This window comes from Larimichthys crocea, chromosome XVII (genome assembly GCF_000972845.2).
Source record: "Larimichthys crocea isolate SSNF chromosome XVII, L_crocea_2.0, whole genome shotgun sequence".
Taxonomy (NCBI): Eukaryota; Metazoa; Chordata; class Actinopteri; family Sciaenidae; genus Larimichthys; species Larimichthys crocea.
The window spans coordinates 22080396-22100295 of record NC_040027.1 but is presented as its reverse complement, the minus strand read 5'-3'; the positions used below and the strand labels follow the sequence as shown (position 1 = coordinate 22100295).

The 19900-nt window shown below is 40.0% G+C and overlaps 1 protein-coding gene across 27 annotated transcripts in view; it reads left to right on the top strand.

Annotated features, from left to right (window-relative positions):
* Positions 1–19900, top strand: part of adgrl2a (adhesion G protein-coupled receptor L2a) — a 198726-nt gene that overhangs the window by 150539 nt on the left and 28287 nt on the right. For 21 of the 27 annotated variants that reach the window (XM_027290154.1, XM_019258930.2, XM_019258935.2 and 18 more), the window contains 3 exons: positions 6126–6235; positions 11282–11296; positions 12422–13222. In XM_027290154.1, the coding sequence (XP_027145955.1) occupies positions 6126–6235; positions 11282–11296; positions 12422–13222 (926 nt within the window). The remainder of the gene's footprint in view (positions 1–6125; positions 6236–11281; positions 11297–12421; positions 13223–19900) is intronic. The other 6 variants (XM_019258947.2, XM_027290157.1, XM_019258950.2 and 3 more) reach the window with 1 other exon arrangement.

Sequence of the window (19900 nt, the reverse complement as noted above, 5' to 3'; positions counted from 1 at the left end):
CCAGCCACACATTTTTGATCTGAACTCTGACTCAGTCACTCCAGGACATTAGCATTGTTGTTTTGAAGCCTGTGTAGCTTTGGCTTTATGCTTGGATGTGCTACCACTGGATTCTGCAGTCTTATAAAAGGTCACATTTATAGCTGCAGAATGTCACAATAGTATTTCCGTTGACTTGAGTGGCATGGCGATATACTGTTGCTGGGTTAAAAATCAATAGCTGGGGGCAGCGTTTAACTCAGGTGGTAGAGCATCCGCCCCATGTGCAAAGGCTCAGTCCTTACTGCAGAAGCCCAGGGTTCGAATCCGACCTGTGGCTCTTTCCTGCGTGTCATTCCCTGTCTTCTACATTCAGCTGTCTCTATCAGAAATAAAGCTTGAAAAGGCCAAAAAAATATTCCTTAAAAAAAAAAAAAAAAAATCAATAGCTGGACGGATGTGAGTGAGACGGCCTTCCTCCAGCCTCTGAAAGAGTCTGGTATCCCCCTGTTGAGCACCATTGGCAGCTCCAGTAAATATAGCATAAACACAAGCACATGACAGTAATTACAAGTTTTACCCGGATATTGCAGACCTCAAGTTGAAAGCAGGATGCTAATGGTTAATTTCTAACGACCTATTTCCTGAAACATTATTGGGCCACCCCCTTAGAAAATGGTCTAAATATACTGATATTGGAGGTGATTATACATCTAGTGTGTGTGTGTGTCTGTGTGTGTTGTGTCCTGTTTGCAACAGAGTTTTTCTTTCGCTGCCATTTTGTAGCCCTGGAAATGATTTAATTTTTCAATGGCCTGTCTGCTATCAACAGGCTTGCCTCTTGAGAGAGATGTCTGCCTTGATAATTGTGCCATGAACCTCATCAGCATTTCAGATGAAATGGAGCTAGACGGGTCACTTTGAGTTTAAGAGACGCTAATTTGATTGAAATTCAAACTGGGAGCACCAGGAAGTAGATTGTGCCTTTTTCTGTAATGTGCTCCCCTCAGTCATGTCGCTTTTCTCCTCCGGTTACACAGTGATTGTTTTCACTGCTGATGCCATTTTTTTTTATATTGTGAATTCCAAGTGGCTGCTTAGGCGTGCTGAATGTCGCGGACTCTTGAGGGATAAAAAAAAAATTGAGCAGTGGGAGCAAAATAATCAAGGATTCACCGATTAAGGAACATCTTGCGCTTAGTCTAGACAAGTCGTGTCGCATGAGCGTCTTAAAATAGTCATGAGAGACCTCCATTGTCTGTCCATACTGGCTCAGTCTAAAAGCAAGACAAGAGAAGACAATTTACATTTTTTCCATAGACTATTTATGTAGGCCATTCTGATGCCAAGGTACCAGATCAAGAATTTTGTGCCGCGCCCCTGAAACTAAAGTGTGAATTATTTGCAACTGTTGGGCTACATTTTTTTAACAAACAGTCTTTTTGCAAAAGCATCCCTTGGGTTGGTAAAACGTGCCCTTTACCTACTATATTAATAGTAAAGTATATAATATTACTTAAATTTAACCTGTCCAACACAGGCCAAAATCGATATTTGAGACGGTGTAGTTGCGTGTTTATTTTGCTCAATGTTCATTTTTTTTAAATCAACACATTGACATGAGCAAACGTTTTGAAAAGCATTTCTTAAATTAGGTTTTTAATGAATTGTGCACTGAGCAGGACTTTTTCAGGAATAAAAACTTGTGAGTGTTCTCTGGTAGGCAAACTATGTAAATGTGACGCTGTTTCTAAATTTATCATATCTTTGGCATTTGTGCACTGCAAATCTTGATGCTTGTTGGCTGACATATCTGTTCATAACAATCTATTTGTGATAAGCTTATATCAGTATCAGCCAGTATGTCGTCTTCACTAAATCCAGTACATTTGTTCATTAGACTGAAAGAAGGAGGTGCATATAAATAGATTGTAAATAAAATACACTGAAAGCTTAAATACACAGGTTAGTCGTACGTCCTGGGCAAAGCCAAGTTGCAAGCTGACGCTCATCAGCTGCACGCAGCAGTGTTGATTAAAATTAAAATGACATTGTGTCTGTTCCCAAAGATGGATTAGTATAAAACAGATCTGAATTAAAGTCTTTTATGATTTAGACAGGCTTTAGACCTAAGTAATGTCTTTACCACATTTGTTAGTGGAAATGGAGTTTTTCATACTCAGGGCAATTTATTATTAATTTAGCATATTATCTTCATGTCCAATTATTCGTCTGACATGCTTTATGATGGCAGTGGAAAAGGTTAAATTGCATGTGGATACATGGTATCAGGAGTGCTATCAGTTACACCTTGTTGGCATCTTGTCGCACCCCTTCCCACTGTCAGCAGGGAGCGTTCATTTTTAAAAGAGATTTGCATCAAATCCAAGCACTATTTTCTATGACACTCTAATTGTACTGATGTCTGCCTCTCCCAAAAGGTCAGAGATGTGATGGGATTACATTTGGAATACTGCAGTGTGATTAACGGGCTTGGTAGGGGAAATGGAGGCAATCAAAGCCAAGAAAGTGGCTCCACCCTGCGCTTAGTTTAGTTTTACTCCAAGAAAAAAAGAGTCTTTTGGCACTTTGAGAACATTCAGACTATTATTTATTTTAGTGTATTTCTAAATAGGTTAGAAAAATATCATGAAGTCATTGATAGATAGATGCAGCTTTGGGATTTTAGCCATTGTTCATTAGTCATATTCACTGTGTGGAGCTTTTCGATATATTTAAAAAATATATATATATATGTTTTTTTCAAACTGGACAACCATTTAATCCTGTTACAGATGTGTTAGACATAGAAAAAAAAAATATATATAAATATGTTGCTGTATATTTTTGTTGATATAAGCTCATATCGAAATATTACCTAATAACTGGGTAACTTGCAAAATCTTTGCCTCAAACCTTATAGTGAGCTCCTTTTCCAGCTGGCTAATTACTCTCTCTCTTGTGTTACAGGCTAAAATAAATTAGTCCTCTTTACACTTTTGCGTCAGTAAAATCCTGTTGAGCAGTCAAGGTATTTATAGAAATAGAATGTTTCACTCTGGAGGAAAGTGGAGAAAACCTTCTTTTGACTTAATATTCATTATATACATGATTAATTACTATATAGCCTCAGACTATCAAAAGATAGTCAGAGATATCATATTTTACATGTATTTAATTAGTGTGCACTTTGAGACCTGTGCCCTGGCAAGCCCAAATGCTGAACTTTTTATGGGGGGAATTTCAATTACATGCTCCTTCTCTCAAATTGAGGGCTAGGACTATGCATGGAAGAAGCCATTAGGGCTTTTTCAATTGGTCTCAGGAGATACCCAGGGTTTCACAGATGAGAAGGAATCACAGTCACACAATCTCATAGATCAGGGCGCTCCTGCACCACAGCTCTAAAATTAGGGCAATATATCAGAAAGAGCTATCAACACTTATGTCAACATTGTTTCAAAAGAAATATGAGTTTTTTTTTCCTTTACTGGTGCTTACGTCCTGTTGTTTAATACATTTGCCTGAGAAACGACAGCAGGTCTACTGTATATCTCATTAGTGTCATGAATTTTATTTTTGATATCATTCTGTTTCATATGCCTGATATAAAGCAGGCATTCATTTCCCAGTCTCTTTGGAATCTGTTAGATAAAGCACTGTAATTTATATTGCTCCTGCATGATATGCTTATGCATGAGCAAAGGGGGCAGAATAATCAAAGTGACCATATAATATATGGAAAGTGCTGCAGTGTCATGAAATATTACCCTGAAAAACAAGTGGCGTATTATGGGCCCAGCATGAGGTGCATGTTTTAATTCCAAAACAGTAATTCATTTCCATAAAAACAAATACAATATGCTGATATTCTCATCTGTTATCACACGCGAAGGTCATTAATAAAGTTAAATTCCCCTTGAGACCTTCACTAAACACACACACACACAAACACACAGATGTAGACACAAATATGTATCATTAGCTCTGTGATATGATATATTGCTTTAACATTGCCAAAAAAAAAAAAAAAAAAAAAAAAAATCCCTTTATTCCATTTGGTGAAATTAAAAAAAAGTGCTCTCTATCAAATGAATTTGAAAAAAATGTGTGAACTATTTTAATTGGCATACATGCTGATTGGGAGAAATAGAACAGGAGGAAGAGGGAGATGAATTGAATTTTCTTTGTGCTCGGGAGGGGAAAAAAATAAAAAAGTAATGGCTAATTCCGTTCCCTGCCGTTATTGTGATTTAGTGGGGTTTTTATTTGAACACAGGAGCCGTTTGTTTAACTTGCTGAATAATATTTTGCGCTGTAAACCATAATACACTGCATGCATTCATGGTATGTGGCTAAAATGTGGTTGTTTTCAATCTCAAACCTAAACAGCGACAATTTCCAGCCCCCTGTGTCTGTTCAATGTTATACACCTCAACAGTAAGCAACTCTCCACTGTTCCACTGCGCTGCCTAATATTATATTAATAACATTTGGACACAGAGCAGTGATTACCTCAGCAGCCCAATACAAAGGCAAAACCTAAAGCACAATACAATGCAACCAGTAATACATTTTCCAATGATCTGCTGTAAATGGGTGCACTGGTCTGTGATAAGAAGAAACAAATATTATCTCTGGTCCCTGCTAAATCAGCAGAACAGAGTTATTGATCTGGCTCCTCGCATTGCCAATAGAATTTCAAGTCCCTTTGGTAGCAAAGCCTTCTTGCTCGGGGTATTGATGTCATTATCATGATTTTAGTACAGCAAAAGGGTGGTCACCTGCAATTCCCCAGGCTTCAGAGCACACCACAGCCTCAATTAGAATGTCTGCTCTCCAGATGTTAAAAGCAATGACCAGAATTAACTTTTGACACTGCTGCCGATGGCTGGTGAAATGAAAAACACACAATGTGTATATATATATATACTATCTAATTTTTTTAATTATATATATATATATAATATTAATCTATACATTATATATATATTAATATATATATCTATGTGTGTGTTGTGCGTGTGTGTGGTGTGTGTGTGTGTGTTTTGGGGTGTACGTATATATAATATGTGATAGCTGTTTTTTTTATAAGAAATAAAATTTTATGTGTGTGTTTGCACCACAACATTACCTTATGTATTTCTATATGATTTTATGTTTAAAGGTTATCTCCAAAAAAACATAAAAAATATACAATAAATTACACCTTTCTATAAACTTTGGACCGGTCTTCCTATCTTTTTTCCTTTTTCGGCGTGATGCCTTGATGAGCATTTTGGTATTTTTGCTCTTCTGGGTTGAGAATTATAGAGGCTGGAGGAGAAATCATTAACGAGACCTTTGATGGCATTTTGGGTGCAAATTCAAGAGCCTCATCTAGCTACTCAGCATGTAGACCCATTCAGAGAAAAAGCGAGCTCAAATCAATAAGTCGGGACATTTGAGCGAAACGCAGACTTTGTTTATCCCGTGCAAATGCGCACAACGAAACGTGGATGTGGGGGGTGAATTCCAAAATCACATGAGGTCCCCATGCAATTGTTGTCCAGTGTGAATCAGGCTTCATCTGCATCCATATATAAATATGTGTGTTGCATTGATTTGTGCTTTTTATGTTCGTTTGGTTTAGCAACACACATCGTAGCTAGTTGGGATTTGATCATGACGAGGGACAAAGTTAAAGAACAGGAAGAATGCTAAACTCTGTGTGGCTGCAAGATTCATTCAGAAAACTTGTAAATGTAATTCACTGTAGGCCAGTTATTGACTAGACAAGTAATATTGCATTATAACAATGATGCAGAGCCCTTTTGGATTCTTTCATTGGTCTATACACAGTCAGACAGATTATCCAAGCTCTGGAAAAAGACATACAGAATACAGTGCACAAGGGACTTCTTTCAGACCATACACAGAGAATACCCAATAGGCGAGCGCTGAGTGAAAAGCAATGGAGTCAGCCCTGACTTTATTGCTAACAGACTAAATGGCATTGCTACATGGTAACAGCATCTTGTTTTTTCTGTTCCCCACTTGTTTTGACATTCTGCATTTAATTCTTCTGTATTTGCTTGAAAAGGCAGGCTTGGGGTCATTGTTTCTAAATGTTTTCTTTCCTGTCTTCTTGTTTTTTCCCCTCTCAGGTGCAACAATCGGACCCAGTGTATCGTGATCACGGGTTCAGACGTCTTCCCTGACCCCTGCCCAGGGACCTACAAGTACCTGGAGGTCCAGTATGAGTGTGTGCCCTACAGTAAGTATGACCCTTCTGTCATGAATTGAAGACTCTCCCTCCTCCTACCCTCCCATCCACAGTTTCTCTCTCTTTTTCTCTGCCCCCTCTGTCTTTCTTGTGTCACACCATTCCTATTTCTTCCTCCCGCCTTGTCCAGACATTCTGCTCTCTTCACGCACAACACACACCTTCCAGCACCATTTTCCTCTGTCTCTTCTTCCATCTGTGTCACTATGAACTTTTCATGAAATATGACCTGTAAAACCCTTTGGTCCTCTTCTGTACTGCCTTTATTATTGATGTGCTCGCCGTGTTTCTAGCGGATCGTCGAGCCTGGTTATGAGGTAGCAGAATAGAGGGAGGGTAGAGGAAGTCATGCTGACTCTCTATGATAGCGAGTGAGTGTTTCATTACTCAAGCTCAGAGAAGTCTATCAAGCGCAAAAACACAGCTCACCTTGATGGCTTAATATACATCCATACAACAGGTGTTGGAAATATGTTAACAGATGTTTTATTATATAACGAAACAGAATGGCTCCACTCGTAAGTCAACAAGGTAATATTTCATCAAAAGAGATAGTGTTAACATTTTGTCTACTCCTTGGATGCTAAAATATTCATTGCAATTCAGCTCCCAAACAATCTTTAGATTGCCCTTTGTCCTTTAAGCTGCCATGTTCATTTGCAGTTTGTGAAGGAAATTCCTCCATGTAACCTTTAGAAACTGATTAATGACAAAGATTTAGATGAATTGCCAGAATCACTAATCAGGTGGAACTGAAATAATTAGAGTGGGAGTGATGGGAAGTAGGGGAGCTCTTGTTATCGTGTTATTATACCAATAGTTACCAAAAGCAAAAAGCAACCCAGATAAAAAGATGCACTTTTATTCTGCAGCATATATTTTTTTCTATTTCCATGAAATATATATATATATTTTTTATAACACATTTCCTCTACATTGCTCATTACCAGTATACCTGTCCAAGCTGTTCCCCTTAGTGTTAAATCAGAATGCATTAGTGAACATCATTAGCTGGTGAAACTCATTACAACTTAAAGGTTAACCTCTCCGAGGCTTTGAGGACCTGTAATTAAAAATGGAATAAGCAATAATGAGTATTTGAGTCCAGCTGATTGGGCAAATCCTGTAGCTTTGAGACGTAAACGCCTAACCGCTTGGTTTTTTTTTTGTTGTTGTTTTTTTTTCTATTTGCCTCATAGTTAAGTGAAGTATCGATCCTATGTCTTGCTGTGATACCTCAAAGCTTAATAGTAGGATTAGCCTCAAGGTGCACTCATGTCCGCCCACTGTTATGATTGTCTTTTGCCTCCTTCTTGCACCAAGGAGTCAGTCAAGACCGCTGTAGTGTGGTGAAAAATAAACTTCTGCCCAAGGACTCTCAGTCCTGGAAAAGTGTGTATAACAAAAACTCCATACTGGTCCTCACTTCACTATAAGCAGTTTCAAACATGCATGTCTGTAGCCCCGTCTTTTTGCTTCTCAAGGTCCATGCCCACCCAGAATAGGACCAAGAACACAGAATGTATCCTATCGCAACTGCCCTGGTAAGTGCTTAGTGTTCTCCCAGTCTGATCCAGTCCACACAAGCCCAGTCCAGCCTTTCCCACTCAAGCCCTGTTGTAAACTGTGATAGAGGTGATTTACAGGCAAGATCTGTGTTATGTTTCCTCCCCCTTACCAGCCCTCTGTCTCCTCTTCCCCAAAACAAAATCCATATACCCCAGATCATTTTGTGGAGTCAGACTAACGCAGAGAAAGGCAATCATAAGGGAAGATTTACTGAGCTTTTCCGCACCAGAGCAAACCCTCACTAGGGTTTTCAGATGGGATAGCAAATACCTTACTACAGTTTTCTAGTTTTCAGATGGAATAGATCATATGCCAAATACCAAGATTTGTGATTAAAAACATTGCAGTGGTTCAGCAGCTTAGGATCCCCTGGATTTGCTGGGACACTGGACTTGAGAAGTTGTTTTGCAAGAAAACGTATTAAATCCCCATTAAGCTGATCAACGATGGGACCGCAGACGGTGTCCTCATTTTGACTAGTAACCGCTGCCCCTTAAACTCTATCTGTTTCATGAAATATAACAGCAGTTTAATAACATAATATTATAAACAGTTGTTTTCTGTCTCTGTCACTGACTGAACGCATTGTGCTATCAAAATAATTAATTCTATTGTCTAAACCTTTGCATAATCACACAAGCAATTTGGGATTTTTCTCTTCTGTGCAAGTGGCTTTTGCAACAACTTGCCTGCATCTCCACTGTTTTCATCCTTTTGGCTTCATAATTTGGTTCTTGTCATGAACTGCCCTCATTAGCAACATTATCTTCATGTTCCAGCCAAGGATGTAAATTTTGCCTTCACCTGGCACTGAATTGCCCTCTGAATTGGCTCTGGTAATTGCTTGAATCAGGCAGCATAAAAGCCAAGACATTTTTTTTATTATTATTATTAAGACTGCTCTGTACAAGCTATTTTGAAATGGTGAAAAAAAAAAAGAAAGACGTCGCCATTCCCATTATACCCATGGAGACCGTAGAGTCGTGCCAGTGGGCATAAACAGTCCTCAATGCTTTATATATTTTCATTGTTCATCACATTCAGTAAACCTCTATGCTCCGCGTGACATTGATGACCAGATTATCAAAATCACAGTTAACCTGGAACACCATGATTTCTGGGTCCCCTTTGGTGTTCTTGTTTTTCCTCCTTATCTATTCAGTGTAGATGACTCTTTAATTTAGATTAAATACTGGAGCCACTGACTGAGGCTGCAGTTGACAGCAGACATCCATCCATATCAAGACGGAACACCTGATTAGGAACAGTGATTATTAATAGTCATTATAATTTGATTAGTAACAGTTCTTAGACAGCATGTATTATTCCCTAGAAAGTCTGAAAGTCTAGTCGAGAAAGTTTAGGGTCTTTGGGGTTAGTGTGGGTTGGGATGTGTCTCATGTTTGTTTGTTTGTTTGTTTTTAATGTTGCTATATTAAAAGTGACTGACTCTCTTCCCTTCCCCCTGTGCAATCTGCAGGAAACCTCCTTCGGCTATCTGACTCACTCTCTTCATCCACTGACCGATTACTGATCACACTGATTGCTATTTCTATTTTTACATTCTACTAACATCATCAGGTCTGCCGTCATGTGTTCTCCTTTTCTTTCCAGGTTTCCTTCACGCCATTTTTCTCTGTCCTCTCTCTCGTCCCCCCCTCCTCTGTTTCATGCGGCTGAGGTGGCTTCTGAGAACTCGACTATTTTTGCAATTTGCAATTTGTTTGCCTCCTATCTGTGCTTGATCTCTTAGTTAGCTGCAACACATTTGAATTTCTTCTCCAGACTGGTGTCCATTCATTTACAAATCCTACTGAAATTTATTTATTTTTATTTATTTTTTTTTGCCACTGAAGCCCAGGTCAGACTCAGCAATTACAACACATTCAAATTCTAATATGAACCTGCACTAATTGGAGCCGGAGGGTTGTAGGATTCAAAGGGAATCTAATTTATGATTGCTCACATTATCCCATGGTGCAAACTGGCCCAAAATATGTACAATTAGTATTTCAACACTGATTCTCGCAGGCCTTCTGTGGTTGAATCCATCCAAGACTAAAAATCTGAGAAAGACACAGCCAAAAAACAATAGAAGTGTAGATCAAAGCACTGATGCAAGCAGTCTGTACTTGTTAGATTGACATCTCCACCAGGAAACAGATAAAATATTATTGAGGATAAATCTCAAATTAGATCATATCAAATAGCAATGTGCCTTAATTGCTCTACATTAGTAGAAATAACTTTTTAAGTCAAAGTAGTTGAATTAAGATGAACTTAATTTCTCTGGTGAATATGAACTGTAGCTTTTCTTTTCTGGACGTATATAGTAAGAGGAAGTGTTTTTAAATGAGTACATGCTCATCTTTGCCCTGTCAACATTTTGACAACAACATGCTGACTGAACAACAAGCAGACTCATTGTTAAGCTGAACTGTCTGACCCAGGCTTCAGACTAACCCGAAAACTTTTTTCTTTTTTGAAGATTTTTTGTAAAACTCGTCATAAGTAATTTTCTGTCTTGTTGCAGTTAAAAATAAGATCATTATTTTTAACTTTTTAAATCTTGTGATATGTTTTATAATTAATTGACGTATCAGATTAATGGACCGGGTAATGCTCTTAGCGCAGTTGCCTTCAGAGTGCCTTGTTTATAGCGGAATTGTGTTGGAAAGCACAAAATAACTCACCAAATTGAGTGCAGTGCTGTACTGTGGAATTAAATATGTTTCAACAGTGAGTGCACATAAGCTATATATTAATGTACATTATTTCACTCCAGTGATTTACACTGATTACCTGCTTCTTTGATAAGGCCACGGTTAGTTTTTTTTTTCCTTTTCTTTTTTTCTGTGTACACATGGCTTCATAATTTCAAAAAATGGAAAAGTTATGGAGACTTTTGTTGGTGTTAATTGGGTGTTACACTGTCCAGAATTATTACTATGATTATTTTAACTTTATTAAAAAAAAATTGGAATTAGGCTTGGTTTATTGTGGTGGGTGGATTAGACAGTTTGAATGCAGTTTTTAATTAACCTATAATCATTTTTACAATATTTATAACTAGGAGATCATTCTCTCAGAATTGATCGCCTACATGTCAAAGATCTTAGAAGTTAAACCATTAGTGATAGCACATGCTCGGAGGCAGTTGGCACTGTGTCAAATATAAAATCCACCCACCACTCTGATATAAAATTGTTACGACTGGTCATGATCACAGACGTGATCAGATCATTCTCCATGTTCTAATTAAACCCTTTCTCTAAGACTGGACCTTGACGCCCGTGTGTCACCTTTCTCACAACTTTCCTGCTTTCTCTAAATAGGTCTACCCGTCTTTGTCCATGTCTCATAACGTGTTTCTGCATATGTAATCGTGGCGATGACAGTTAATTCATATTAATCTCTTTTTTTTTTCCCTTGCACCCCTTTCATTCTCTCTTCCAACGCTTAAAATAGAAGTGGAGCAAAAAGGTAAATAACAGACACGATCTAAACCCTAGCTCCTTGTTTTGTGGCATCTGGCTGTAAAATACCTATTTTCCCATGGTGGCCCCATCTAATGCACCACAGACGTTATCTTCAGAATCCCCCAATAGTGTAATGTTAACGGCCAGTGTAGTGCAACGAGGGAAGTGAGGCTGGCCATAAAAAAAGATGTAAATGGGGGTGTATTGGCTGCAGCCCATAGGGGCTTCCTCTCGTCATTCTCCCTGGGTGCTTTTGCTACTCAGCAGAATCTCATATTGCCTGGCTTCCAAATCCTTTTCCATAGCATGCCATGGTAACGGTGTTTCTTGGCCCTTGTTTCAAGTTATTGATTTCTACTGTCCCCTTTTTTCTCAGAGCCCCCTTCTCTTTCTCACTCTTCTCCCCATTATTCTCACCTGACCACTTGCTCTTTTCTCCGTTGATTCTTATGCCTCCTATGCCTCAGAGCAACAACCAAACCACCTCAAGAGACCCACAATGAATTTTTTTTTTTTTTTGGTTTTTGTTTTGTTTTGTTAAATCTTAATGATTGTGACATTTGCACCACTTCGTAATGTCAAGCCTCTCAGGTATATATTATAGACATGGTGGTGTTACTGAGACACATCAAAGTACAAACAAACACTTTGCAGACTCCGCTGACTCCTGCTCTCTCATAACCCCTCCCGTCTGTTGCCAAGTGACTTTAGTTGGCTGCATTATTTTTGTTTACAGGACCAATTGTTTCGTTAAGTTTTTGTTTCTGTTCTATTTCCCCTCATTTGTGTTCTACTCCCAACAGTAAATGTCTATGAGGCCAAGCTTCTTTTTGTTTCAGACTACTTTATACATTTAAACGTTATGCTTAATAACTTTCCTATTCCTTTTTTTCTTTCTATGCACAAAACCAAAATCCTTATACTGCTTGTGAATATTGGCTATAGCTGTTAGTTGTGTTTTTGGCTACTCTTTTATGTGTGTCTGTCCCCACTCCTCGTGGACAACCTGTAGAACAAAATGAAGACATTAGAGATTATATGGATGTTACATATTGTTTTGCATGGTTTTATGTTTCACATGTTAACCTGTGTCTGTCTGTTTCTTATTCTACTCTTCTCCCATTACTAGTTTTTCTTTGTCCTGGGACTCTGAAAGCTGTCGGTGATCCTTCCTTTCTATTTGAAGCGGAGCAACAAGCCGGTGCCTGGTGCAAAGATCCACTGCAAGCCGGCGACAAAATCTACTTCATGCCTTGGACTCCCTATAGGACAGACACTCTCATTGAGTATTCCTCCCTGGATGACTTCCAAAATGCCAGGCAAACCATCACCTACAAGCTGCCCCACCGGGTGGATGGGACTGGATTTGTGGTGTATGACGGGGCCGTGTTTTTCAACAAGGAGCGTACCCGCAACATTGTCAAGTTTGACTTGCGGACTCGAATCAAAAGTGGTGAGGCGATCATCAATAACGCCAACTACCACGACACGTCGCCCTACAAGTGGGGTGGTAAAACAGACATTGACCTGGCGGTAGATGAGAATGGGCTGTGGGTGATCTACGCCACAGAGCAGAACAACGGCATGATGGTTATCAGCCAGTTGAACCCCTATACGCTACGTTTTGAGGCTACATGGGACACGGCCTATGATAAGCGCTCTGCCTCCAATGCCTTCATGGTTTGTGGAGTACTCTATGTGGTCCGCTCCACCTATGAAGACAATGAAAGTGAGGTCAGCAAGAGCTTGATTGATTACATTTACAATACCAAACAGAACCGTGGGGAATACGTTGATATCCACTTTCCCAACCAGTACCAGTACATTGCAGCTGTGGATTATAATCCGCGAGATAACCAACTCTATGTGTGGAATAATTTTTACATCCTGCGATACAACCTGGAGTTTGGTCCACCTGATCCAGCACATGGTAAGAACCCAGCCCCCTCCCCCCAGTCTGTTCATTTGCAGACAGTATTGTTAAATTACATTGCTGAAGTCATGATTTTAGCCGCTGTCAAGTCAAGTGTACTTTGATATTCCTTTGGTATTCCCAATCTATGTATTAAGTGTCACAGCTGACTGAATTTTAATTTAGAATCTAATATGTGCTAGATATGTTACGGAAGCTTTGGAGTGTAGGAAAGCATCTCGGGGGGTGAAGTGAGTGAGGCACTGTGGTAAACAACACCTCGAAGCCAGTTACCATATCATAAGAGATCAGTATCTAGGGGATTTGTGGAGGTTTACCATTCGGGCGTTCCCTGAGTCCCTGGTGCTAAGGCTCAAGGGACCCCTGCTAGCATATCCCTTTTTTTAGAGAGAGAGTAAGGCAGGGACACAGAGATATTTTTTCACTTCTGGAAACATACATGCCCGGACAGGTGCAAAGTCTGGCCTGGGGCAAGGTTAGATCATTCCCCAAGGGATGCTGAATCTCTAAATCTCCATTGGCCATTAAAAAAATAAATACTTCACACTCTGTAGGTGGACTGTAAGGATTCAAAGTTCTGGCTAAGAGAGAGAGGGAGAGAGAGAGAAAGAGGTGGTAAACACACGGAAGAGAGTTAAGTCACCCAGGGTCACATCATTACTGTATGTTTTTAATTTAGCTGTCAAGAGCTGCGGATATACTAGCCTAGACTTGTGATACTCCTTACAGTGAGAATATAATAACAGTAATTATCCTAATCCTCTACACACCCAGAATCCTAAATCCACGTAATGCTCAACACAGTCAGTGATGAGCCACAGAGGTCAAGCAACTTTTCCACAGATTATCCCATAACTCAATATTTATTAGTGTGTTTGCTCGTCCACTTTTGTATTGATAGGACATGGGCTAGGGCTGCTAAATTGGGTTCATCCAGTGGAACAGCATCAATCCAGCCAGTCCAAGGCAAGCTTCACTGTGACAAAGAACGTAGTCGAGGATGGACAGCAAAATTAAAATGCAGAGGGTGCATTGAGTAAAATACAGCCACAATCAAGGAGAGCAAGATAAACGTTTTCTTTTTTTCATTTTTTCCCAACTCGGAATAACAGGTTTGAAGTTTCCCCACTGCCAATAAGACACCAAGGGTTTTCTTTAATTAAACGTTAATAAGTTCATAAGTAAATTTAGAGCAACTGAGAAATATGTTGTCAAAAGGTGTTTTCTTATTTTAGTCATGTACACACTGAGAATTCAAATAAGCTGATTTTTTAGCAGTGCCTTGCATTTGCAGACAGCTGTTGTAAAAAGTGGGCATAATATCACCTTTTCTGCTATCTAATAAGAATAAATTGGAGCATGTCTTTACATGCCATTATGTGTTTATATACAGTAAACTGATTTTCAAGCAGTCAAGCAACAGCCTCCACAACAGACTTTATTCTCCACTTAGCTGTTATGGATTCTTGTAATAAGCTGAGTATAGACAGGCTGCACGCTCAATTGATTTATTCATTTTCTGAATGGACACTGATTACTGATAGAGAAATCAGAGGCTTTAAAAGGATCCTGAAATAAGACTGCATTACAGTTATTTGTGTTGCATGTTGCACCTGTGTGTGGGAAACAAACCGAACTTTATTAAGTGTTTATTCACACACTCAGACCTCCCAAACACTGAAAGGAACCCACTTCCCTTCCTGAAGATCATGTTTAGGAAGATCCACTATCTGACGTACTATATTTGCTCCTCGGGGCTTCTGCATTAACACTTCTTTATTTGAATGTCAACGAGGACTCTGTTCTCTCTTCCTGACAAATGAGACATGAGGCTGGCCCTGCTGCTGACTAATGTATGTTGAGTTGCAGTCGATGAGTGCAAGGGAGAATGGTCCAGGATGATCATCAAGATGTCAATAAACTTGTCCTCCCACATGGCTGATGTTGACACATAAATGATGGCACTTTTTTCTGGCTGTCACTGGATGCCCTCTCTGTTATATCTTGATGTTCGTTTCAGCGCCTGCTTCACTGGGCACTAAAACAAGCTATCAGAATGCTTTTGTGGTGTTATAAGTTAAGGGTACGTGTTTGGGGCAAATGCTTGGCAAAGAGAGAAAAAAGAAAGAAAACTAAAAATCAAAACAACATTTCAGCGATGCTCAAATCACCGCAAACACATGTGAAAACTTAGCACATGCAGAAAGCATTGTTTGTACGTGGAGCATGGCTAATCATTAATACAGATCATAGAGCTCTGAAGTCAAACTTCAAAGACGAAAAAAATAGGATCCACAGGTTTTTAATTTAACCACAGATTTGTCCTCCAGATAATTTCAAAACATGTACATGAGTATGAGTCAACGATGTAATTGCAGGGAGGGCAGACTGATATCGTATACATTTGCCACTTTACCCTGCACGTCACCTCTCTTTTTTCCTCGTATTTTAAGTGCACAAGCAACTCCCTCACATGATCCACTCCGTCATGGAGTGCAGTCACATCAAAGTGATGTTGAGACCCTGTGTGGCAGACAGTTGGGTTCTTGTCAAGTCCAATAACGTTGCCCATGTCAAAGCAAGATCATCTCTTGTAGGATTATGGGGGAGTGGATGGGGTCACATCCAGCGAGCAGCTCCACTGCAAGTGGACATTAAATAGGTCAGTAAGTCTCTCTCTTGGCTTCGACCAACAGCGCCCCTAATCCAGCCATTTAACCATGGCTCCATGCCTGTTTTCTTTCCTTGCATATAGGAGCCTCTTGAAAAGACATATTCCTTTGTCGCATCTTGTAAGTGAGATGATTAAATTGATTTAAATGAGGTATTCCCAGAGAAAACTCATTATGCACCCATTTCTATGGACCGTTTATTCATGCCAAGCTCCGATATGTGGTCTCAAACCACTGAGTAAGCATACCGAAAGCTATTTTTTACCACAAGTATGCACAAACAGACTGTATTCACTGCCTCAATGGGACACAGGTGAGCCTCGGAAACCTTTTATTTATCCCCTGTCGCAAAATTAGATTCTGAATAACTTTCATATAAAAGCCCCCGCCGCTGCAGTTAACACCCACACAAATCAAGACCTCCTCTTTAATTGTTCAAATGTCAATACATTTGCATGCAATCTTTGCGGCATCCTCAAATTATACATTCGCAAGTAGGGATCGTAAGGAAGAGAATGACCCAATTTGTTTGAAATTATAAGGTATGGCTCACTGACGCCACTTGCCAATTAGCTTACAAAACTCTGCATGTGGTCGAAACAATGCCTTGTAGTTTGTGTGTTCTGAAAGTGCTTTACAATGCAAAAATCCTCAGCTGTTACAGATGCTAGTGAGTCATATGCATTAGCAGTCACCCCAGAGAGCCTACCTCTTATAGTCTGATGAATATACAGCTCTCTAATAAGCACCACTATGATTCATTCCTGTCTTCTGCGGTGCTTACATAGAGGTCAACTCGTGCACGGCAACATTTAGAGAGAAAGCAGGGAAAACAGAGAGAGACGCGGATACTTTAAACGTCAACATCAGCCATCTGAGGTGCACAGGTAAAATGGCAGAGGCTTCTGTCGCCTACATGCTCACCAGCGGTGCAGGAGCAGGGATCAAGATGTGTTAAGAAACGGACAATTTGTTTGTTTGCCTTGACAACAACTCCCGCCCTCTCCCTCTCCCCAACCCCCTGTCAGATGCCCAAGTGGACACAGTGGTGTGAAAGGAGAGGATATTGATGTGGAAAATCACCCTTTTTATTTTTGTTTTTCTGTCTTCCTGTCACACTCTCGTTCTCATTGTTTCTTTCTCTGTCTGCCTCGATCTTATTGTCTTTCTCTTTCATTTCATCTCTTCCATCTCTTTATTGGATTCAGTCTTGCTGTTTCTGCCTCTTTCTCTTTTTTCGCTCGCCCTCTCGCTGTCTTTTTTTCTTTCTTTCTTTTTTCGATTTTTCTTTTAACCTCCTTCTGTAGTCTTCCATTTTCTTCTTAGTACTCCTCCTGCGTGATCATCCATGAGCTATGCGCTACATCTGGATATTTGCGTTTCTCTGCATGTATGTCAACACATACATGCATCTGTTTGTCCTCACTCCTGAAATCATGCTGAAAGCCTGAAGCCTTGGTCAGACTGTTCTGATCATATCCCAGTGAGAGCACGCTAAATGACAGGATTTAAATCCTTAGCTGTGCCTTCTGGGAAACTCTACTCACACAACAGCTGGACAAAGACGGCCATCATGCACATTACACACTACCAGTTTTGTCATTTCGAAATATTTATACATCAGGGGAACATGCACAAAACTTTTTGACTTCTTGCCAAACGATGATGTAAAAAGCTATTGTTATACACAACCTCATCTGGTTCTTTCTCACGTTTGTCCCTGTTAAACTAAACTCCTGTTGGTTGTTGGATCGCACTGATGTTGGCAGAAAAGGAACAGCCAAATGAAACACCTCACTGTACACTACAATTTGCAGAACACCACCAAGACCCTAAAGTGACCTAAAAGCAGCTCAAAGCTTAATTCAACAAGTCCCTTATTTTGTTAGAACACTTAAAGGTGTCCCTAAATACCATAATTTTGTCCATATAATGACAATGTTTTTAGCTGTGTAAGCTGAAGAGAATTTCTGAGATATTTCTACAGCTAAAGGCCTTATGCTTTACTGCTCGACTACAAGATCTCCCTATATGCCAGCTCCCTTCTTTATTCCTCCCATGTAGCTTTTTTAACCACCGTTTTATGATATACTGTGACGTTATTCTGTCTACATCGTGACCCACTGGTCTCATTCTTGGTTACGATATAGGGGTGAATTGAACTGGGGTGATAAAAGGGGGGAAATCCCTCGATGGGGATTTACAGTCTTGTTCACAGCGTCTCTGATATTACATCGTGGGATAATACCTAACCACCTTCTGTCTGGTGGCAGTAACGGCTATGCAGCACATGAGGCCAGGAGGTCACCTGTTTCCTCTGAAATACGATCTTGATCTCTGCCGCTCCTCCTGCACCACACATGAGGGCCAGTTGTTTCTAGACAAAGTAGAACATTTCACCTCATATCCAAAAACACACACCCCCGAAATCAGGTTTTATCCTATTCACGAGCTGCTAGTCTGCACTGCTGCTGTATGCAGCGTGGCCAAATGATCTCCACCTCAGCGTACAAGTATGTGGGCAACAGCAAACCCGGGGTTATGATTTAAAATGTCACAAAGAGTTGTTTTACATAAAAGAGAGAGAGGAGGGGAGTGTGATTATGGTTACGCTGAGCCCTACAGCCAAGGGGATCCACAGTCTCTTGTTTGATTACAGTCTGACTGTGAAACAAGGCGTATTAAAAGAATTATTACTCAGACATCACAATGGTCCCCCATCACTCCCTGACACACGCCTTTGAGGAGATTTATTTCGCACAGGCCTGATTATTGTGTCTGTGTGTGTGTGTGTGTGTGAGTGTGTGTGTGTGTGTGTGTGCTTCTCTAATCTGGTTTGTGTGCTTGCATACTCATGTATGTGCGTCTCTTCGTAAGTGTGTGTGTGTGTGTGTGTGTGTGTGTGTGTGTGTGTGAACACCTCTGAAATAGACACCTTCCCGTGTGCGTGAAATATCAGTCTGCTCGGCACACTTAGAGTTAATGCTTGAAATTTGAGGCACGTACAGTAGAGAGAAAGCTGCAAAAAAAAAAAAAATAGCGAAGGCTGTAGTCTGGCAGCTGCTATGTCTATTCTCTATACTTTGGTGTCATTCTCAGTGTGAGGGTGTATATGAATGTTTACATGTATTTATAAGCGTGTGTGTGTGTGTGCACTCTGCCTGCCTGTGTCCATATAAATCAATGCGTTTGTATTGTGGCAAAGCGAAATATTGGAGACAGCAGTAAATAACGTAATCCAGCTATTAGGTTTTGTTCCCTAAGACACGGACGTATACTGTACACACCCTCACAAGGACATGACTCATGGGAAATTATACGAATTTTCACTCAGCTTTCTTCATATTTACTGCTGATACACAAGCAATCATACACCGTGTTTCCCTCCACGGCTACAAATGCAGCGCAGAGTGAAAGACATGTAATCCAATTTCCTTTGTGTATTATTGTTATTATAGGTAGATATCAAAATGCATCACAAACGTATTATAAATCATCGCACTATTTCATACTCAAGAACAGCTCTATTTCCATATGAACTTCGAATCCAGCGTGCACCCAGAGAGGACTGAGAGAAACGCGTGTTTGAAAACAGATATTTCAGCGGCGGCATTAACAGAGGAAACAATTCACACTCCACAGTTAAACACCTTATTTCAATTAACCCGCGCTCTGTGCTGAATTACTTAAAAGCTGATGGGTTATTCGTTTATTTTCCATCCGCTAGATTCTCTTGGTACCCCCCCACAAAGCCTGAGCGAGGGCCCCCGTTCTGATGGCAGAAACAGACTTTGAATTGTTTGAGGTTCCACTGACTTGTTAACTTTTGCTGTTCCTCTTCCATTAGGAAGTGATTACCACCCAGGAGCCACATTTCACAGTGTTCAAACGACATGATTCTTTTACCTTAGCAAAACAGGAACAAAGAGGTAAATCTCCTAAGCAGCCTTGTTTCACATCATCACGAGATTATTCCACGACAGAGCAGAGGATAGAAGAGGTG